The following is an 18,894-nucleotide window of genomic DNA, read 5'->3' on the forward strand; positions in this document are numbered from 1 at the left end:
ATCCTTAGCTAAAGCAAGATTCTTCTCTAGTAGTTCCCCATTCTTGGCTCCCCACCCCCTTGCCACACACCACATCATTCTCCAGTGCCCATAGAGAGCTGACAGGCTGCAGTATGGATCAAGCAGGATAATCTCTGCCGACTATGAGGCAGACGAGGAGGACTCCAAGGTTCCAGGCAACTCACCCTCCAACCACTTCTGGGGCTCTCTCTAGCCTTCTGGGGAACTTTGTCACAGGAGTTATATGGCATTGCCCCAGGTAGCAGCCATAGTCTGTTAACTGTCAAGCAGAGTTGAGTCTCTTTCTTAGGCCTTCCCTAGAACTGAGAGGAGACATCCCATTTTTCCTGAACCAAGAGCAGGACAAGAATGAAACATGGGTGATACGGTAAATGGGTGAGGTGGGAAAGAGCATTGCTTCCAAGTTAGACAAATTCATGATGAACCTGGCTCCAATCCTGTGCTCTGTGACCTTGGGGGGTGGGGGGCATTAATTCATCCCCTGGTCCTTAATTTCATGATCTGAAAATGGGAATAATAATATCTACTTCCTAATTCTACAATAAGGATTAAACTAGAAAAACTATGATAGACACTTATCACAAGATAGGCCAAATGCACAAGGTAGCACAGTGGAAAAGGAAAGTAGGAACTGCAATAGTTGGGGAAAGCTTAAAAGGTGGCCTAGCCCAGTGGTTAAGAGCATGGAAATTGAGGTCAGATGGAACCGAACTTAAATTCCATTTCTACCATCTACTGACTCTGTGACTTTGAGCATGTTACAGAACCCCTCAGAGCTCCAATGTCCTCATCTATAAATTGAGAAAATAATACCTACATCACAGAATTGCTGTGATCATTAAGGGAAAACACATATATAAAGCTCTTAGAATAATTCCTGGTTTATATGAAGTGCTCAATAAATGTGGTTACAACTCTTTAGTTCTTATTCCTCATCATACCATAGTGAAATCAATTAAGGATAGCTCAATGGCATTTTATGAATTTGTTCACTTTTATAATTGAACAAGCTAATGCTCACCCTCTTAAGCTGTACTATGGTGACATCCTTTAATTTGACATATAAAAGCAGACAGTCCAGGAGTGATGAATAAATCCATGTCCATAGGGAAGATGCTAAGTAAGCTAAAGGGGAGTGTGATGTAGCCAGACACACACAGTACTCAAGGCATTCAGACATAAGTGTAAAGTCCAGCCAGACCATTTATGCTGAATAAATCACTTCACCTCCCTATGCTTTGACTTCCTCATCCATAAAATAAGGATAAGTGATTGCTGCAGCTAGAAGTGCTGTAAGGGTTATATGAGACCATGCACCTGAAAGTGCCTTATACGGGGCAGATCTTAATTGTTTGCACTTTTTTCTTCCAAGGACCTAATTGTGAAGGTTAAGTATTCTTGGGATAGCCATCGACATAGCTCACTTGTGGACTGCCAACTCTGATCTCCACCCAAAAAGCTATGATTTATGACCAGACCAAATCATCATGATTACCCTGTGATGAAAGAGCAGACTCACAGAATTTTGCTTAGTTCTGAGAGCCACATTTTATTTTATTTTTTATTTAATTCTTTATTGTTTAAAATATTACATATGTCTCCTTTTTCCCCCATTGACCTCTCCCCGGCCATTCCTACCCACCTGCTCCAAGTACATACCCTCATCCCCCTACCCATGTGTCCATGGGTTCTGCTTATATGCATGCATACAAGTCCTTTGATTGATTTCTTACCCCACCCTTCCCCTGCCTTCCCTCTGAGGTTGGACGGGGTCTGTTCACTGCTTCTCTGTCTCTGGATCTATTTTTGTTCATCAGTTTATGTTGTTCATTATATTCCACAAATGAGTGAGATCATGTGATATTTATCTTTCTCCAACTGGCTTATTTCGCTCAGCATAATGCTCTCCAGGTCCATCCATGCTGTTGCAAATGGTAAGACAATGACAAACTGGAGCAGTTTCACTGTAGAGAGGCCTGGATGGCAAAACACTGTCCTCCCAGAAAAACCTGAAGACTCTGTGTAGAGAAGACTGAAAAATTGATAGGCATAGTTGCTGGCACTGAACAGTTGCCAAGGACCAGGTACTCTCATTTAATCCTCATAACAACTTTATGAGCAATGTGCTATCAAAATCCCCCCATTTTACAGATGAGAACACCTAGGCTCCTAGAGGGTAAGTGACTTCCTCAAGGTCATATGGCTGTTAAATGAAAGCATCGGGGTTCTAGCTCACTGCACAATGCTGCCTCTGTTGATTGATGTTTAGATTTAATGTTGAAAAATAATAGACTTGTTCTTTGAGATTCCAGGGGACCAAATGCTGTCCAAGTAATATGACAGTAACTAGTGTTACATATAATCAAAAATTATTTTTAATGATGTGCTGACAACTAGATTAGGTATTCAATTTTTTTGAGAGCAAGCAATTGGAAACCCCTCAATCTAAAAATATTTGTATTCTGTTCATTAAAGTAATTCATTTTCTTAATAGTTCTAATTGTCCCTTCATTTGGCTCCTTTGAGGTTTTTATATCCTGAGCCAATGCAAAAGACTTGGATGGATTAAAGTAGTCTTTCATTTGTTAAGTGGGAGACAGAATAATGCTTAAGGTGACATCTTGAAGACAAAACGATTTAAGAAAAGAAAAATGCAAAAGCTGAGAATCTGGATACTGATTCTCCTGAAACCATGTCTGTGCACTCTGAGAAGTCGCTGGGCATCACGGGGGTATGCATTCCCCAAAATAGAAATTGCTGGACCAAATGACCTCTGAAATCCCTTTTAGCCAGAATGCCTATATATAGCCCGTCAACAGGTCTTATTACCATGGATGAGATGCCTTGGTTTTAATTTGAGGAGTTGTGTTATGCAGTGTCACTAGCACAGCCTCTGGAGCCAGATAAACAAAACTTTAAGTTCAGATTTTGCCCTTTTATGAGCTTAAACTTTCTATACCTCAGTTTTCTCATTTGTAAAATACTACTACTACTACTACTACTACTAATAATAATAATAATAATAATAATTGCTTCCATAGAGTTATTATAAAAATTAACTGGTTCAAGGTTAGTTCTCTGTGAATGTTAGCTATGGTGATAGTGACGATCGATGTTAATTATAATGAAAAATCCATACCTCGTTATTTTGGAAAGCAATTAAGCACTTGATCCTTTCATAAACACCATATGTAGTTTACATTGGAGCAAAAAAGTGATAGTAACTAAATGGCCTGCTCACATGTCCAAGTCTATAAAAATAACCCTTTTTGAAAAACAGTATAGAGGTTCCTCAAAAATATTAAAAAGAGAATCACCATGTAATTCAATAATTCTACTTCTGGGTATTTATTCGAAGAAAGCAAAAACACTAATTTGAAAAGCTATATGCAACCCCATATTTACTGCAGCGTTATTTACAATAGCTAAGGCAGGGACACAACCTAACTGTCCATCGATGGATGATGAACAAAGAAGATGTGACATAAATAAAGGAATATTATCCAGCCATAAAAAATGAAATCTTGCCATTTGCAACAATGTGTATGGACTTTGAGGGTACTATGCTAGGTGAAATAAGTCAGACAGAGAAAGACAAATGCCATATGATCTCATTAATATGTGGAATCTAAAGAAAAAACTCATAGATACAGAGAACGGATTTGTGGTTGCCAGAGGTGAAGGGTAGAGAAGGTAGGCAAAATGGATGAAAGGGATCTGAAAGTACAAACTTCCAGGTATAAAATAAATAAGTCATGGGGATACAATGGACATTATGGTACTACAGTTAATAATACTATATTGCAGATTGGAAAGTTGCTAACAGAGTAGATCTTAAAAGTCCACATCACAAGAAAAAAATTGTAATTAGCACACTAGCATGTGGATGCTAGCTAGATTTATCATGGTGATCATTCCACAATGTATAATAATACTGAACCATTATATTGTACACATGAAACTAGCATCATGTTATATGTCAATTATACCTCAATAAAAAACTAGTAATAATCATTTTTGTTCTTATGGCAACAGATGGAAAATAGCAACTGGACCAGTGTATCCCATTTTGTTCTCTTGGGCATTTCTGCCTACCCACAAGAACAGATCCCCCTCTTCCTTCTTTTTCTACTTATGTACGCAATCAACATTTCTGGCAACTTTGCCCTCATCACACTGATTATCTCTACTCCACAGCTCCACACCCCCATGTACATCTTCCTCAGTAACTTGGCCTTGACAGACATCTGCTTCACCTCCACCACAGTCCCCAAGATGCTGCAGAACATTTTCTCTCCTACAAAGACCATTTCCTACATGGGCTGCTTAGCCCAGACCTATTTCTTCATATGCTTTGCAGCCATGGAAAACTTCCTCCTGGCTATCATGGCCTATGACAGATACATCGCCATCTGCCACCCTTTCCGCTACCATATGATTCTGACCAGGATGCTGTGCTCACAGATGGTGGCCCTGTGCCATATCCTCTCCCATCTTCATGCCCTGTTGCACACCTTTCTCATGGGCCGATTGATCTTCTGCGCAGATAACAGGATCCCTCACTTCTTCTGTGACCTCTACCCTCTGATGAAGCTATCCTGCTCCAGCACTCACCTCAACACCCTGATGATTCACACGGAAGGTGTTATTGTCATCAACGGAGCTCTGGCCTTCATCATTGCCTCCTATGCCTGCATCATCTCAGTGGTCCTCCGGAGTCCCTCAGACAAGGGCAAGTGGAGAGCCTTTTCTACCTGTGGGTCCCACCTCACTGTGGTGGCTATCTTCTATGGCACGCTCACATGGCTCTACTTCCAGCCTATTACCAGCTATTCAGTGGCCAAGGGTCGCATCCTGACAGTCATGCACACAGTGGTGACCCCCATGATGAACCCCTTCATTTACAGCCTGAGAAATGGGGATGTCAAGAGAGCCTTCAGGAAATGGAGGAGCAGATCATGGATTTCTTTCTTTAGATGAAACCCCAAAACACTGTTCCAAATTTTATCTGTGATTCTGGGGAAACAGTTTTGTCCCTCGCATATTTTTCTTTCAGAACTTCCTAGAAATATCTATATTAAATATATCTCACAGATTTTCTCTTTGGATATTGTCCTGAGATATCCCTTAAACCCAAAGCACATGAAACTATGTATTTAGTGTAAAACAATAGCATGGCTTTGGTTATAGCTGAGGTTGTTTTCTGGCCCTGTCATTAAACACCCAGGTTCTAATGCTCAGAGTTACTTAGATGCAAGGAACAGAAACCAATTCTCATTGATTCGTGAAGGTAATATGGTTATTGAAAATGTACATGAATTTTCCAAGAAGACTAAGCGACGAGGCTCAATAAAATAGAAAAGAAACACAGTCAAAATCATATCTCAGATTGGTCTGATGAGCTCAATGCTGTAATCACCACACTGTTCACTGCCGCTTGTATCCCCAACAACAATAGTTACCAGCAACAGTCACTGGGCATAGCCCTTGGAGGCCTGAAGACCAGATGCAACCACCTCCAGAAAGAACTGCCCAGTTCTTATTCTTTGCACCAACACATCCAGATTCAAATAAGGTGGTACAGGTGAATGGCCAAGTCTTGGTCATTCGCCCATGTTCTAGTTCACAGGGAAGCTGGGAGAGCAACACGGCTGCTTTTATTCTCTATGATAGAATGAGGTTCTGTCTCTGACCAAGATAAATGAAATGGGGGAATTACTTCAATATAGGGAGAAGGATATAATGACTAATGTCCATTGAATAAGGTCAGGAGTTACAGTTGCCTCTTTCAACCTGCAGACTTTAGACTGAGAAATAAATGTCCGTTGTTATAAATATGGAGGTTTTGGATTATTTCTTATTCAGTGCTTTGAAGGAAATACCAAACACAATACAAGTATACTATGAATTGCTATTCAGTCAATAAAAAGAATGAGGCAGATTAACTCCTGACCTTACTCTCATTTCATCAATAGTCTCTAGGTACATATAGATACCCAAGCTTTACTTAGCAGCTCTTTGTACTTATCTCCCATTATTTCTTCATTTGTATGCTAATAATAATAGAATATACATACATGGTACTTACTATAGGCTGGTCACTCTTATGAGTGCTTTACATAATATAGGCTAGAACAAAAGTAAATTTATAGTTGTTCGTATGGAAAAGAATACAATTAATTAATAAATAACAATACCAAAATAAACTTTCATACTCACAACTGTAAACCTACTTTTGCCACACCCTGTATATCAAATCATCATGTTCTAAACTTAAATTTATACTATTTTTATTTTTTAAAAATAAAATAACATAAATAAGAAAACTTTCTGGTGTTTCGCCCTCGCTCCTTGATGACTTCAGCATCTGATTCTCTAACTCTCTCCACCACTACTTAATTATCACTTTGGAAATACAAATGTCCATGTAACTGGTTTATCTTACAAACAACTTGAGTTCTCAGTTCCTGACCTGTTTAGCTTCAGCAATCTTTTACTTTACCCCATCTTAACCACCCACTCAGATATGGTCATATCTTAGACTTTGCCATTATAAATAACCAGAGGCCCAGTGCACGAAATTCATACACTGGGGAGGTCCCTCAGCCCGGCCTGTGCCCTCTCACAGTCCTGGAGCCCTGCAATTGATGGCTCCAAAGAGGTAGGCCCCACCCACCCACCACAGCACCACCGTGGGGTAGCCTGGACTCCCTCTTTGGGGCAATCAATTGTGCCCTGATTGATCGCCCCCCCTCCACCCCCCGGCCAATGCCCTGGGTCTCCCTCTGCAGGGCGATCATGTGATCGATCATGCCTCCACAGAGGGATGCCCCACCCAGCCACCGCAGCCCACCAGTCAGTGGCCTGGGCCTCCCTCTTTGGGGCAATCATGGAGCCCCCAATTAATCGATCACCCCACCAGCTGGTGGCCTGGGCCTCCCTCTGCAGAGCGATCATGGGGCGATGGCCAGGCCCCCGACCAATCGCATCGCACCCGCCGTGGCTGGCCTGGTGCCAGTGGGTGTCACAGCATGGTCGTCCAGAAGGTCGTCCAGGTGGTCGTTTTGCTGTTCGATTTGCATATTATGCTTTTATTATTATAGATTACACCACAGGTGAATCTCAATTTTAAACTTTTCACTTCCTATCAGCTATTATATTTTCACCTTATTTAATTTAGTTCTTCAACTACAATTCTCTGACATCACTGAGATCTATTGTCCCTTGAAATTGATTTCATTACCCATCACCTAATTTATGCCCTTCCTTCCCACCTTTACAAGAATACATTTTATGGTCCAGAACTGTAAACAACCTTCTTGTAAACACCCTTAATTCTTTTGTTCCCTTTAGCTCTACCCAGCCCTAGGTAAACCCAGGTTTTGTTTATTCATGATTGTACTTGATTACCTGATAATTGTTGCAGAATATCACCAACCATGCTGACATGACTAATATTAAACTTGTAAATGAAATACCTAAATGGGCACTCAATATTGGCAGAATTGAGGCTTACCATAACATTTTTCTAGTACTTCACTTTCTCAAACTCTAGCATATTTCACATAATTTCTTTCTACAATTCTCAAAAACAATCCTGCTCCCTGCCACTCTCAGCTGAAGTCTTTTCAAGTATATGCCATCTTCCCACCATCAAATCTGACTTCCTTTTTGTTACAGGGAAATAAGTGGCTCATCTCCTAGATAAAAACATCCCCTTAATAGATATGCATCCCCTTAGTAGATATGCATCCCATTTCAAGGACTCTGTTCCTGCAATTAATTACTTTCTTTCTTGAATCCTGAATATTTCATTATATACTGAATTATTTCTAACAGTAAAGAATGCTTCATGTCACCAGTCTTTACAAAAATTAGAAGAAATTCTCTCTTGACTCTTGTCCTCTTCAAGTTACACACCACTTTTTAAATCTATCTTCTTTTTTTCTAAATTATACTTGAGAGATGTCTATTATCACAGCCTCCACTTACTCACTTGCAACGTATATATATAAAAGCCTAAGCGACCGTTACAACCAAATGACCAGAATGACTGGAACAACCAGTAGACCAGTCACTATGACGCTCACTGTCCACCAGGAGACAGATGTTCAATGCAGGAGCTGCCCCCTGGTGGTCAATGCACTCCACAGCCAACCTTCCACGGATGGCCAACCACCCGAGGTCCCTCCCCCCATTCCTTGCCCCCAGCCAGCAGGCCCCGATCAGCCCACCACCCACCTGCTGTGGTGGTGGCGCAGCAGCAAGGGAAGGAGGAGGGGGAGAGGTGAGGAACCATGCGGTGGGGGGGCGCTGATGGCAGCGGCGTCAGGCGTCCATTCCTTCCACACCCAGCCAGGCAACCATCGCCTCTTCTCCTGACCCCATCTGGGGCCTTAGGGCCCCAGTCTGGGACAGGGAACTGGGGGATGGGTGGCAGCGGACACAGCCCCTTTCCCAGGAAGGCCAAGGGCCGGCTCTCTCCGAGGCCAGAGGCCAACCTCCTGCAGTCCCTCCCCTGGCCAGCCAACCTCCCGTGACCCCTCCCTTCATCCCTCTCCCCAGCCGGCAGACCCCAATTGGCCTTGATTGCTGGCCAGGCCTAGGGACTCCACCCGTGCACAAATTCGTGCATCAGGCCTCTAGTTATATCATAAAATTACAATAATTGTCACTTTTCCCCTAACACTTCACTTAACTGGCTTTACTGTAGTTTCCAATAATCTATATCTTGTCAAATCTAATAATTTATTATCTGTTCTCATTAATGACTTCTTAACTGCATTTGAGAAAGTGACCACTCCCATTTTCCAGAAACACTCTTTCCTAGGATTCAGGCATATCAAACTTACCTTCTTTCTTCCTGTAAATAGCCATTTCTCACTTTCCTTTGCTGTCTCCTCTCCCAGATGTCTAAATGCTGGCGTGAACAACCATCTTGGGACTCTGTTCATAGTCATCTTTTCTATATTTTCTCATTAGGTGATTTTACCCAGCCCCATGGCTTCAAATATCATCTACATTTTGTTGTGACATGTCTATCTCAAGACAATGCCTTAAGCCTCAAGTATTATGTATTTAACTGCCTATGAAATATCTCCACTTCGATAGATATCACAAAATATGGCCAAAAACAAGTTATTGATGTTGCACCCCCTCCCCTCCCACCATATCTATATGCCTCCACTTCCACAGAGCCTTCCACATATAATTATTCCACCCATTTTCACAGTCCATCCTTGGTTCTTCCTTTTCCCTTACATATCATGTCTAGTCTCTCAGTGTGTCTCAACAGCTCTACTTACCATATGCCCCATATCTCACCACCTATTCCTGGTGTTAGAGCCACTATGAAGATTCCCCTCCACTCTTTATTATCAGTGACCTACACTGTCTTTTATGAAGTGACACAAAATTTCAGATGAAATAATTCAGTTGCTATAAGTATGAAACTGTTTATTATTACTGTGAGTTTGGAATAATGAGAAACCATAAAATTATTACCATTTTAAGAGAGGTTTAGACTACTCTATGGTTTGCTGAAAAATCTCTCTTCTGTATAGTGGTATTGTACCTCACTTTGACTTCTCTCTGGAAAACAGTACATGCTATATCATCACTAAAATGATCAAATTTCTGCAGGCCATGCTGATCTGTAATAATTCGACTTAGTACTCCCCCATGCCTCATATTAGGTCCGAAAGATGAGAGGTTCAAGTTTGATTATTTAAAAGTATCTTTTCCATTCCAAAGTGATGAGATTCTAAGTCAGTCAATAGGGACCAGAACTATTTATTCAAAAATGTACTTCTTGCCAAATCCAAATAAGGAGGAGTCAACAGAAAAGATTATCCCACAGGAATGTGACCATACCAGTTAACAGGAGTGCAACCATCTATTCGAGGCATTTTCCAGTTAGATCTTAACTTTCCCGGGTGGCCTGGGAGCCAGGCTGGAAGTTTCCTGAGATGCAGAGTTTCCTGGAAAGCCTTTGCAGAGCTCCCTTGACCTCCTGGTTCCTCAGGCTGTAGATCAGTGGGTTTAGCATAGGGGTAACTACTGTGTAAAAGATGGCGACCTGGCGATCCTGATCCAAGTCATAGCTGGAGGAGGGCCGGAGGTACATGCGGATCACAGAGCCATATAGGAGCAGCACAACCAGAATGTGGGAGCCACAAGTGGACAGAGCTTTGCGCAGGGCAGCAACTGAGTGCATACGGGCTATGGCAACACCAATGCGGGCATAGGAACCCAGAATGAAGAAGAAGGGACTGATCACCACAGCTACCCCTTCAGTAAATATTAGCATTTCACTGACTACTGGTCGGGTGCAGGAGAGCTTCAGTAAGGGTGTGATGTCACAGAAGAAGTGGGTGACCTGGTTGCCACAGAAGGTTAAACGGGTGACCAACACACTATAAAGGAGGCTGTTGAGGCTGACAACCACCCATGAGGTCAAGGTTATGTATAGAAAGAAGCGACGGCTGATGATGGCAGAGTATCTTAAGGGGTCACAGATGGCAACATAGCGGTCATAGGCCATGGCAGCCAACAGGTGGCCTTCCATGCTGCCCACAGCCATAAAAAAGAACAGCTGGAGCATGCAGTGATTAAAGGAGATGGTTTTATTCACAGACAGCGTGTGGACCAGCATCTGGGGAACAGTGATGGTTGTGAGGAATATGTCAATAAACGAAAGCTGGCAGAGCAGGAAATACATGGTGGTCTGAAGCTTGGCGTCTGAGAGGGCAACAATTACCAACAGCGCATTGCCTATAACTGCCACCAGGTACATAGCAAGGACAGTCCCAAAAATAACTGGCTGCATCTCTGGACAGCTGGACAGGCCCAATAAGACAAAGTCCGTTACTTCTGTCCTGTTTCTAGTGGCCATAAGACACAATCCACATTCCCTGCGAAAAGCAAGTGTTAAGATCAAATAATGCTGAAATTTACTCTGAGATAACTACTAGGAAACATCTTTTCTTGCATGAATGGCTCTAGTTTCCAAGAGTTGTGTGTGTTTTTTTTTTCATTTAATTCATTTCTCTTGCCATGATCTTTCTATCCAACCACTCACTCATCCACTCTTTAGTTTATTCCAGGTTCACTTATTGATCACTGAGAATCTTTCAATTTGATAGATATGAAGGACAGCAAGATAAATTACACATGGTCTCTGCTTTTAAGAAATTCACTATATAACAAGAAAGGCATCACACTATACACAGAATTTCCTTGATGCTTGTTATGCGCTGAAGAGCATACTAAATATCACACATTTGGTTCTCAACAACAATCCCATATGATAGAAACTACAGTACTTTCAGACCCATATTACAGATAAGGAAAGTAAATCAAAGAGACTACTGTATTAAAGATCTGAGAGACAAAAACTGGACTTGACCCTGTATAGTTTTGTTGGACTTAAGCACCACACTTGGCTAGCTGTCAGAGTTGGAGAGGAAAGGGAAAGATGTCAAGACTCCACCCAGATGTCAGTCTCTACATCCTTGATGGGGGCACTGGAGTAAAGATCTGGTCCTAACTTTGTATGTTCTTTTGGGAGGGGAGTTTTTATTCCATTAAGTCAACTAAATTTACCTGAAATGAGAGTAGAAGCGATTAATATAATCATTACTTTTATTAATGATTAATTTTCAATTAATAATAAAATCTTACAGGGATAGAATTCTCATGTCTTTTCAGCTCAGGTTTTCCCTATAGGCAGATCTACATGGTACACCAAAGAGGTAACTTTCTGAGGCTGCTATATGGATAAGGATATTTTGATGTAATACTATTTTTCTTTGTGAATGTGAGAAAATAATTTTAAAATAGTGGAGTATAAGAGAACATATAATGAAAAGCAGAGTTCTCTAACTTTGCCCACCTCCATGTTTAATTAGTTTTAACTCGTCTGGTGGTTCATAACGTTAATGCTTTTAAATAATATACTATTTGTTTATAATCTATGTAACAATTTTATCAATTTAGGATTATCTTTTGACTTTACTATGAAAGATGAAGTTTTATCTTGTTTACATAATCCTCACTCTTTTCTCCTCCCTTTCCCCCATTTTTGGATGATTATTTTAGTTCTCCAATTAGTTACTTTTTTGCTTTTAAATAACATAGTTAAATCTGTATTTCTTATTCCATCAACTTAAGGCTATACCTATCATCTTCACCCCTGCAACCTCCCTAACTTTGGAAAGCTGTACTATATTTGTTTATTGTCAAGATTGAAAAAGCATATAAATTAGGAGTTATAACTATAGGTAACTCTTCCAGGTAAAAGAGAATCAACAGACAACATTTATATTAGTATAACTATGTAAGTATGTTTCACTGCAGAGCCAAATGGTGTGCTATGGTTACATTTATTCTTTGATGAGACCAGTGTTCCACCCAACTAAAGGAGAATACTCCTAACATTGAGATAAAGAATCAAAACTATTTAAGGACATCTCTCTTGGTGCTTTCTTTAATCTAAAGATCACACATAAAGCAGAAATTTAAAATGTAAAACTTACCTTTTGTCTTTATTTCTCCCTGTATCCTTCTCTGTGTCCATAGATATAGCTCAACTATATGCTGTTGTGGGCCTATTACTCATTCAAGGCAGTGGCCACATAGGGATGTCTATATTGAGGTATAGATGAAGGTGAAAGAGAAGAAGAGATGAGAAGAAAGGGAGAGGGAATAAGCCTCTTCCTGGGGAAAGGGAGATAAAATGGCTTCTAAGGGGCAAAAAGAAACAAAAAGTATAGATTTATCCACTATGAGGATAAGAATGTAATAACATAGAGTCCATTTCCCCCAAGTACAGCAAAACTGTATTTTTAAACCAATTATATGCAATAAGAGTAATAAGCAGTTGCAGTGCTCTTACTCGCTGACTTCATCAAGAGTCATCTCTTTATCTTTCCTATTTTTCAATATCTCAACATGCTCCCATCAGAGCCTGAGCTCTGTGGATCCAGTTCAGACAACTTTGAGGGATCAAGGATGCTGATGCCAGAGAGAAGAGTAATTTGTTAGAATAAATATGAAGATATGCACATGTACAGATTTGAACACCTAAAATAGTAACCTAAACTGAAATCTGGCAAACAAAAACAAAAGGAAGAATTCCTGAAATGAGAGCAAAAAGTATCTCAGGTCCTCTAATTCCCACCTGGTGCTTCAAGGACATCTAGAGTAATAGTTAAGGGAGGGAGCTAGAGTGTCAAGGCCTAAACCTGCTTACCGGTATTCTTGTCTTTCTTCTTTGATGAAAGCACAAAGGGACATATGAGTCTTCACTGGTTTAGCAATATCTAAATCTTAGGAATGTATACTAGTTAATGTCTTTAGTCTAAATTCTATTTCTAGTCCATACCCTGTGTTGATGAACCACAAATATTGAATCTGAGATATGTAAATTAGAACTTATTTTTCTCTGTCTCAAGAATATATCTTCCAAATTCTTACAAAATAAATTGGATCCACTGTCACACATTTCTTGTACCTGGAAACTATGAAATGTCTCTCCATACCCTACCTTATTGCATGATTATATTCTCCATCCACACCTTCATTTTTTCACTCAAAAACCGACCCCTTCGTGTTATTATTGACAATTCCTCCATCCCATTGCTTACCTTTATTTTAATACTTTTACCACATTCTATTCATTGGTCTTCTTGGAACAAATATCATACAATTTTCTACAAGAGGATTATAATGTCTTATTTTCTATTCCCTTTTTATTTACTATTAGGGCAGATTATAACCTTATCCTCACCTTTTCTCTGTATCCAACATCATACACTCAAGTTAGAAAGTCTGGGTAGCGCTCCTAGCTACATTCTCACAAAATTAGAGATTGCCTTTGTGTAATTTTCCATAAAAGCCCTCTTAAGCCCTGACCAGTTTGGCTCAGTGGATACAGCGTCGGCCTGCAGACTGAGGGGTCCCAGGTTCGATTCTGGTCATGGGCATGTACCTTGGTTGTGGGCACATCCCCAGTAGGGGGTGTGCAGGGGGCAGCTGATCGATGTTTCTCTCTCATTGATGTTCCTAACTCTCTATCCCTCTCCCTTCCTCTCTGTAAAAAATCAATAAAATATATTTTTTTTAAAAAAAGCCCTCTTAGGACAACTCATCCCATTGACGCAGCCTTGCTTACATGTATGCACTCTGAGACTCTAGCCCCCAGAAGCCTGCAATTGAGTTCGGATGAAATATTGATTAGAATGGGCTGAGCCCTTCTATCTTTCTTTATAAACACGGACTGTAGCTCAGGAGTCTGCTCCTCCTTCCTTGTACCTAGATCTCACTGAGGCAAAAAAAAATTTTTTTCTGAAAACAAGTATGTCTTTAGGGAAGGTCTACCCTACGGGGATCACCATAGCTTTGCACAGTGTCAACAGCTGGGCAAGGAAAAACCCCAAGGAGAAATTGATTCTCATTTCATCACCTCAAGAAACCATCTTTTCTAACCTATCCAACTAATGCAGCTGAATTATTTTAATTATTTTAATTCAGCTGCATTAGTTGCAAGGCATGAGGCTTTATGAGATAGCAATAGGACAACTCTGACCACTCTCCAATGACTTCCTCATTTCCCACCCTCATCTAATTGCATGCTTTTGCTGGATTTCATCCAGCCACTTTATCTATTTTTAGGAACTATCATCCTCAGAATACTTGATTTAAACAAGTCTTTGAGTATAAAAGAAAGAGCAGGCTGTAGAGCAGCACATCAAAAAACCTGAGACTATGCAAACTGGAGAAATTTTTGTCTCATTTTAAAATATAGTAATAATGACATATGGCTTATTGATATAGATTATATATTATGGGAATGGTTACAAACTGAATACATACCAGTATTTTCCACCTTTGACCTGCACAGAAGAAACTCAGTCCCATGCTAACGACTAATTGGTAAATACGATCAAAATTCATTGGAAACACAAAGAGATTCTAATCAATCAAAATGTAATCAATTTCCTCAAAAAGTGTAATAGATTTATTTTTGTTTGCAGAGCAGCTATTTGATTTTCTAACAGTCCTGCTTACTTTGGGGGAAAAGTAAGAGGACTGGAAATGGTTGGATGAGATTCATTTCTCCCAATCTCACCCTAAGCAGACAGTCCTGAATTTTAGGCTGTTTTTTACTCCCTCTGAGTCGTTACCCCTGCCTATACGTGTACAGTCCATGTTTATTAAGTCTTCCCATCCAAATAATGGACTGGAAGACTTAATACTAGTATTGTTAAAATGGCAAGTGTCCACAAATTGATCTACAGATTGAATGCAATCTCTATCAAAATCCCAATCAATTAATTTATAGAAATGGAAAAGGGAATCCTAATATTCATATGGAATTGCAAGGGGCTGGGTAGAGATAGGCAAAGGGGGGAAACGGGAGACATCTGTAATAGTGTCAAGAATAAAAAATTGATTGACGTCCGGCCGGCATGGCTCATTGGTTGAGGGTCAACCATGAACCAGGAGGTTATGGTTCAATTGCCGGTCAGAACATATGCAGGCTCGATCTCTAGTGGGGGTGTGCAGGATGCAGCCAGTCAATGATTTTCTCTCATCATTGATGTTTCTCTCTCTCTCTCCCTCTCCCTTCCTCTCTGAAATCAATAAAAATATATATTTAAAAAATCAATTGACAAAAATAAATGGGTTTATTTCTGGACTCTCAATTATATCCCAGTGATCTGTAGGTCTATCCTCTCGCAAGTACCATGAATGCTGCAATGAACACAGGGTGCATATATCTTTCTGAATAAATGTTCCAAATTTTCTGGGTAGATACCCAGGAGAAGGGTTTCTGGGACATATGGTAACTATTCTTAATTTTTTTAGGAACCTCCAAACTGCTTTTCATAGTGGCTATACCAGTTGACATTCCCACCAGCAGAGAATGAGGGTTCCTTTTTCTCCATAACCTCTCCAACACTTGTTATTACTTGTCCTGTTGATAACAGCCATTCTAACAGGTGTGCGGTGGTATCTCATTATAGTTTTTTTAAAATATATTTTTGTTAATTTCAGAGAGGAAGGGAGAGGGAGAGAGAGAAACATCAATGATGAGAGAGAATCATTGATCAGCTGCCTCCTGCACACCCCCTAGTGGGGATCGAACCCACAACCCAGGCATATACCCTTGACCAGAATCAAACCTGGGACCCTTCAGTCCACAGTCTGACACTCTACCCACTCAGCCAAATTGGCTAGAGCACTCATGGTTTTTTAATTTTTTTAATTTATTGATTGATTACGGTATTACATATGTGTCCTTATCCCCACATTACCCCCCATCCTCCCCACTCATGCCCTTACCCCCCTGTTGTCTGTGTCCATTGGTTAGGCTTATATGCATGCATACAAGTCCTTTGATTGATCTTTAGTTTTGATCAACACTTCCCAAATAGCTAGTAAAGTTGAGCATAAGATATATTATTTTAATGTACCATTGTGGGAGAAAATGCTTCCAATTAAATGCTGCCATATATTTAAATTCACCCCATATAAGAGATGTTAAAATGTGGGAAAATATTAGTCTCTCAGATATCACCTATCAATAAAATATGAGAGATGGATCATACAAAATGAGTATAGTTTCTGGAATCATGCCTACATTTGAATTAATGAAAAGTAGAAAAGTAGTCCTTATGCTAAAAGTACAGACTTTTCAAGTTTAATCTGGCAAAGTAAGGCAAAATTTGTGCTCCATTAGTCATTTGAAAGCTGTTCCTTAATATAAAACTTTAACTTTGTCAGGGGAAAACAGAGAGGTTCAACTACATGGTTTGGATTCAAATGGCCTTTGGTTCAAGTTATGTTTAATAGTTACCCTGTTTTTCTAAGTCACTATAAAAATGAAGACAATAAGTACACATGGTATGAGGTGGTTGTGTGGGTTGCATGAAAAAAGCTTATAAATTACTGAAGACGTGATAGTCGTCTTCCTATAAGTGAAAACTTATGTGACAATGAATGTGATTTGTGTTTAATGACAACTCACATACTAAGGGTGCAGAAAAGACATTCCATTAGTTCATCAAAGAATGCTTTTTGTAAGAGGCTGTGTTTGAGCTTGAAGACCCAGGTGAAGGGAGAAATATAAGAAAGTGAAGTGAGTGAATTGTAAGATGTGAATAGAAATCAGCGACAAGAAATAGGCAATGTGCATTTGGCAGGGCATGTTGGGATCCTGATGCATGAATTCTGTGTGCTTTCATGAATTAAGAAGAGTAAACGATCTAAAGAGGTGGCTTTCCCTAGTTGTAATAGAAGGAATGAGGGTTGGCTAACAAGGGAAGAGAGACCTGAGGCCAGGTTCAAAAGTTACAACACTCTCTTTTGTAGGAGGATAGCATCATAAAGTCATAGCTACTAAACTAGCAAATGTATCTGAACTTGGGAGGAGTGGAGCAGAAAGTACCCAATGCTGGGCTGCACTAAGTAGTTGTCCTTCAGGGAAATGGAGGCACTAGGGGGAGGTCTAGTCAAAGCTTTATAACTTCAAGGAAAAACTGGATCCTGGTGTCCTGTCTGGTACTCTGTCCTCAGTGCTACATGGTATGACATCTCCCAGGTAAGCCCCCAGAAAGGTTGTAAGAGCCAGGGACAGAAAAGTATTGTCTGTTTCCAACACCTACTCCAGGCTAAGCAGATGTTGCATTATACCCAGAGTCAAGGAGAGGCATGTAGGCAACCTGGAAAGGGAGAACAATTATAGTTACTCTGGTTCCTTGGAGACAACCTTGCACTAAGTTAATAGATGTTTGTTTTCTTACTCTCTCCCTCATCAAACATCAGAAACTTAGTAAGACAGTCTCAGAGGATACTCCCATGAGAGAAGCAGGGCATATGAGTATCTACACCTATGAAGGATGGTAAGAATCCAAGGAAGGGAACATTTGGATTCAAGAAGCATTCGGAGATTTTTATCAGGTACCTCTTCTGTATGCTGTCTCTTGGCAGAGTTTTGTCTTCTTTTTGACAAATCATTTCATGGAGCATAAAGGAAGGAGTGGAATGAATAGAATACATGACACAAAAGCTCAATGTCCTTTCTAGGTAAGAAATCAACTTTGAGAACGCCTGGTGAGAAGTGGGAATATCTTATCTCAGAGAGACACTAAATAAGAGAGTTAACTTATGTTCAGGCTAAATGTGGATGCCTTTTGCATCTATACTCTAAAGTCCAATCTGCCTTTGCCCTGGTTTACTTGTGAGGCACAGTTCCCCGATCTCAGGATATAAATTATCAGCCAAAATGTAGGGAAATTTGGGAGAGTATTTTTTCACGCAAGTTCACTCCCTTTCTCTCACTTTCCCTCCCTCCATCTTTCTTTTCCCTGTAACTGTTTATATTCAATTTAATGTTCTTTAAATGACTTTCTTGTTTCCATTGTAGATGATGTGGAAAGAGGCATCTTGACTTAAAATGATGGTTATTCACCAACCACAAGCTAGGTGAGATAGCTATCATGATTAGCTGGATATGGATTAGCCACTGATAATCCTTAATCTAAAGCTGACCTGAACTTGATTCAAAGTCTGCATCTGTGGGGCCTGTGATTTATCAGCCCAGAGTCAGGAGGCAGAAAAGAAAATCCAGCTCTCCAACCTAGTCTCTCTCGCTTTCTTTCCCCTGCTTCCTGTCTTTTTCTTTAGGTTTCTATCTCAAAGATTTTAAAAGAACAAGTTAAAAACACTTTCGGCTCTGATTTTTCCATATTCAGGAAGAAAAACACTGGAGTAAATGCTCAGTATAAAAACAAGATGTAAGAATACACATTGCAGATGACAAGAATCATTTATTGACAGTGTTGTTTACCTTCAGGTGCATATAAGTCC

The 18,894-nt window shown here is 40.2% G+C and overlaps 2 protein-coding genes across 2 annotated transcripts; one reads left to right on the forward strand and one right to left on the reverse strand.

The window, feature by feature from the left end:
* The first annotated feature begins 4,029 nt into the window (after positions 1 to 4,029).
* Positions 4,030 to 5,060, forward strand: LOC102419368 (olfactory receptor 1Q1). Its single transcript, XM_006105630.1, has one exon. It carries the CDS (start codon positions 4,057 to 4,059, stop codon positions 4,999 to 5,001), a length of 945 nt encoding a protein of 314 aa, XP_006105692.1. The 5' UTR covers positions 4,030 to 4,056; the 3' UTR covers positions 5,002 to 5,060.
* A 4,883-nt stretch (positions 5,061 to 9,943) lies between these two features.
* On the reverse strand, positions 9,944 to 12,598 carry LOC102424578 (olfactory receptor 1361-like). The gene is made up of 2 exons (XM_006105644.1): positions 12,558 to 12,598; positions 9,944 to 10,934 (listed from the first exon to the last, which is right to left on the reverse strand). The coding sequence occupies exons 1-2, from the start codon at positions 12,596 to 12,598 to the stop codon at positions 9,944 to 9,946; spliced, it is 1,032 nt and encodes a 343-aa protein (XP_006105706.1).
* Between the last annotated feature and the right edge of the window lie 6,296 nt (positions 12,599 to 18,894).

Source organism: Myotis lucifugus, unplaced genomic scaffold (genome assembly GCF_000147115.1).
Source record: "Myotis lucifugus unplaced genomic scaffold, Myoluc2.0 scaffold_706, whole genome shotgun sequence".
In the NCBI taxonomy this organism is placed as follows: Eukaryota; Metazoa; Chordata; class Mammalia; order Chiroptera; family Vespertilionidae; genus Myotis; species Myotis lucifugus.

Bases quoted from the DNA above. Each gene is read 5' to 3' on its own strand.
- LOC102419368 (XM_006105630.1), top strand. From the start codon at position 4,057: ATGGAAAATAGCAACTGGACCAGTGTATCCCATTTTGTTCTCTTGGGC.
- LOC102424578 (XM_006105644.1), bottom strand. From the start codon at position 12,598: ATGGACACAGAGAAGGATACAGGGAGAAATAAAGACAAAAG. The intron at 10,935-12,557 runs GTAAGTTTTACA...TGCTTTTCGCAG, and splicing joins GGGAGAAATAAAGACAAAAG to GGAATGTGGATTGTGTCTTA.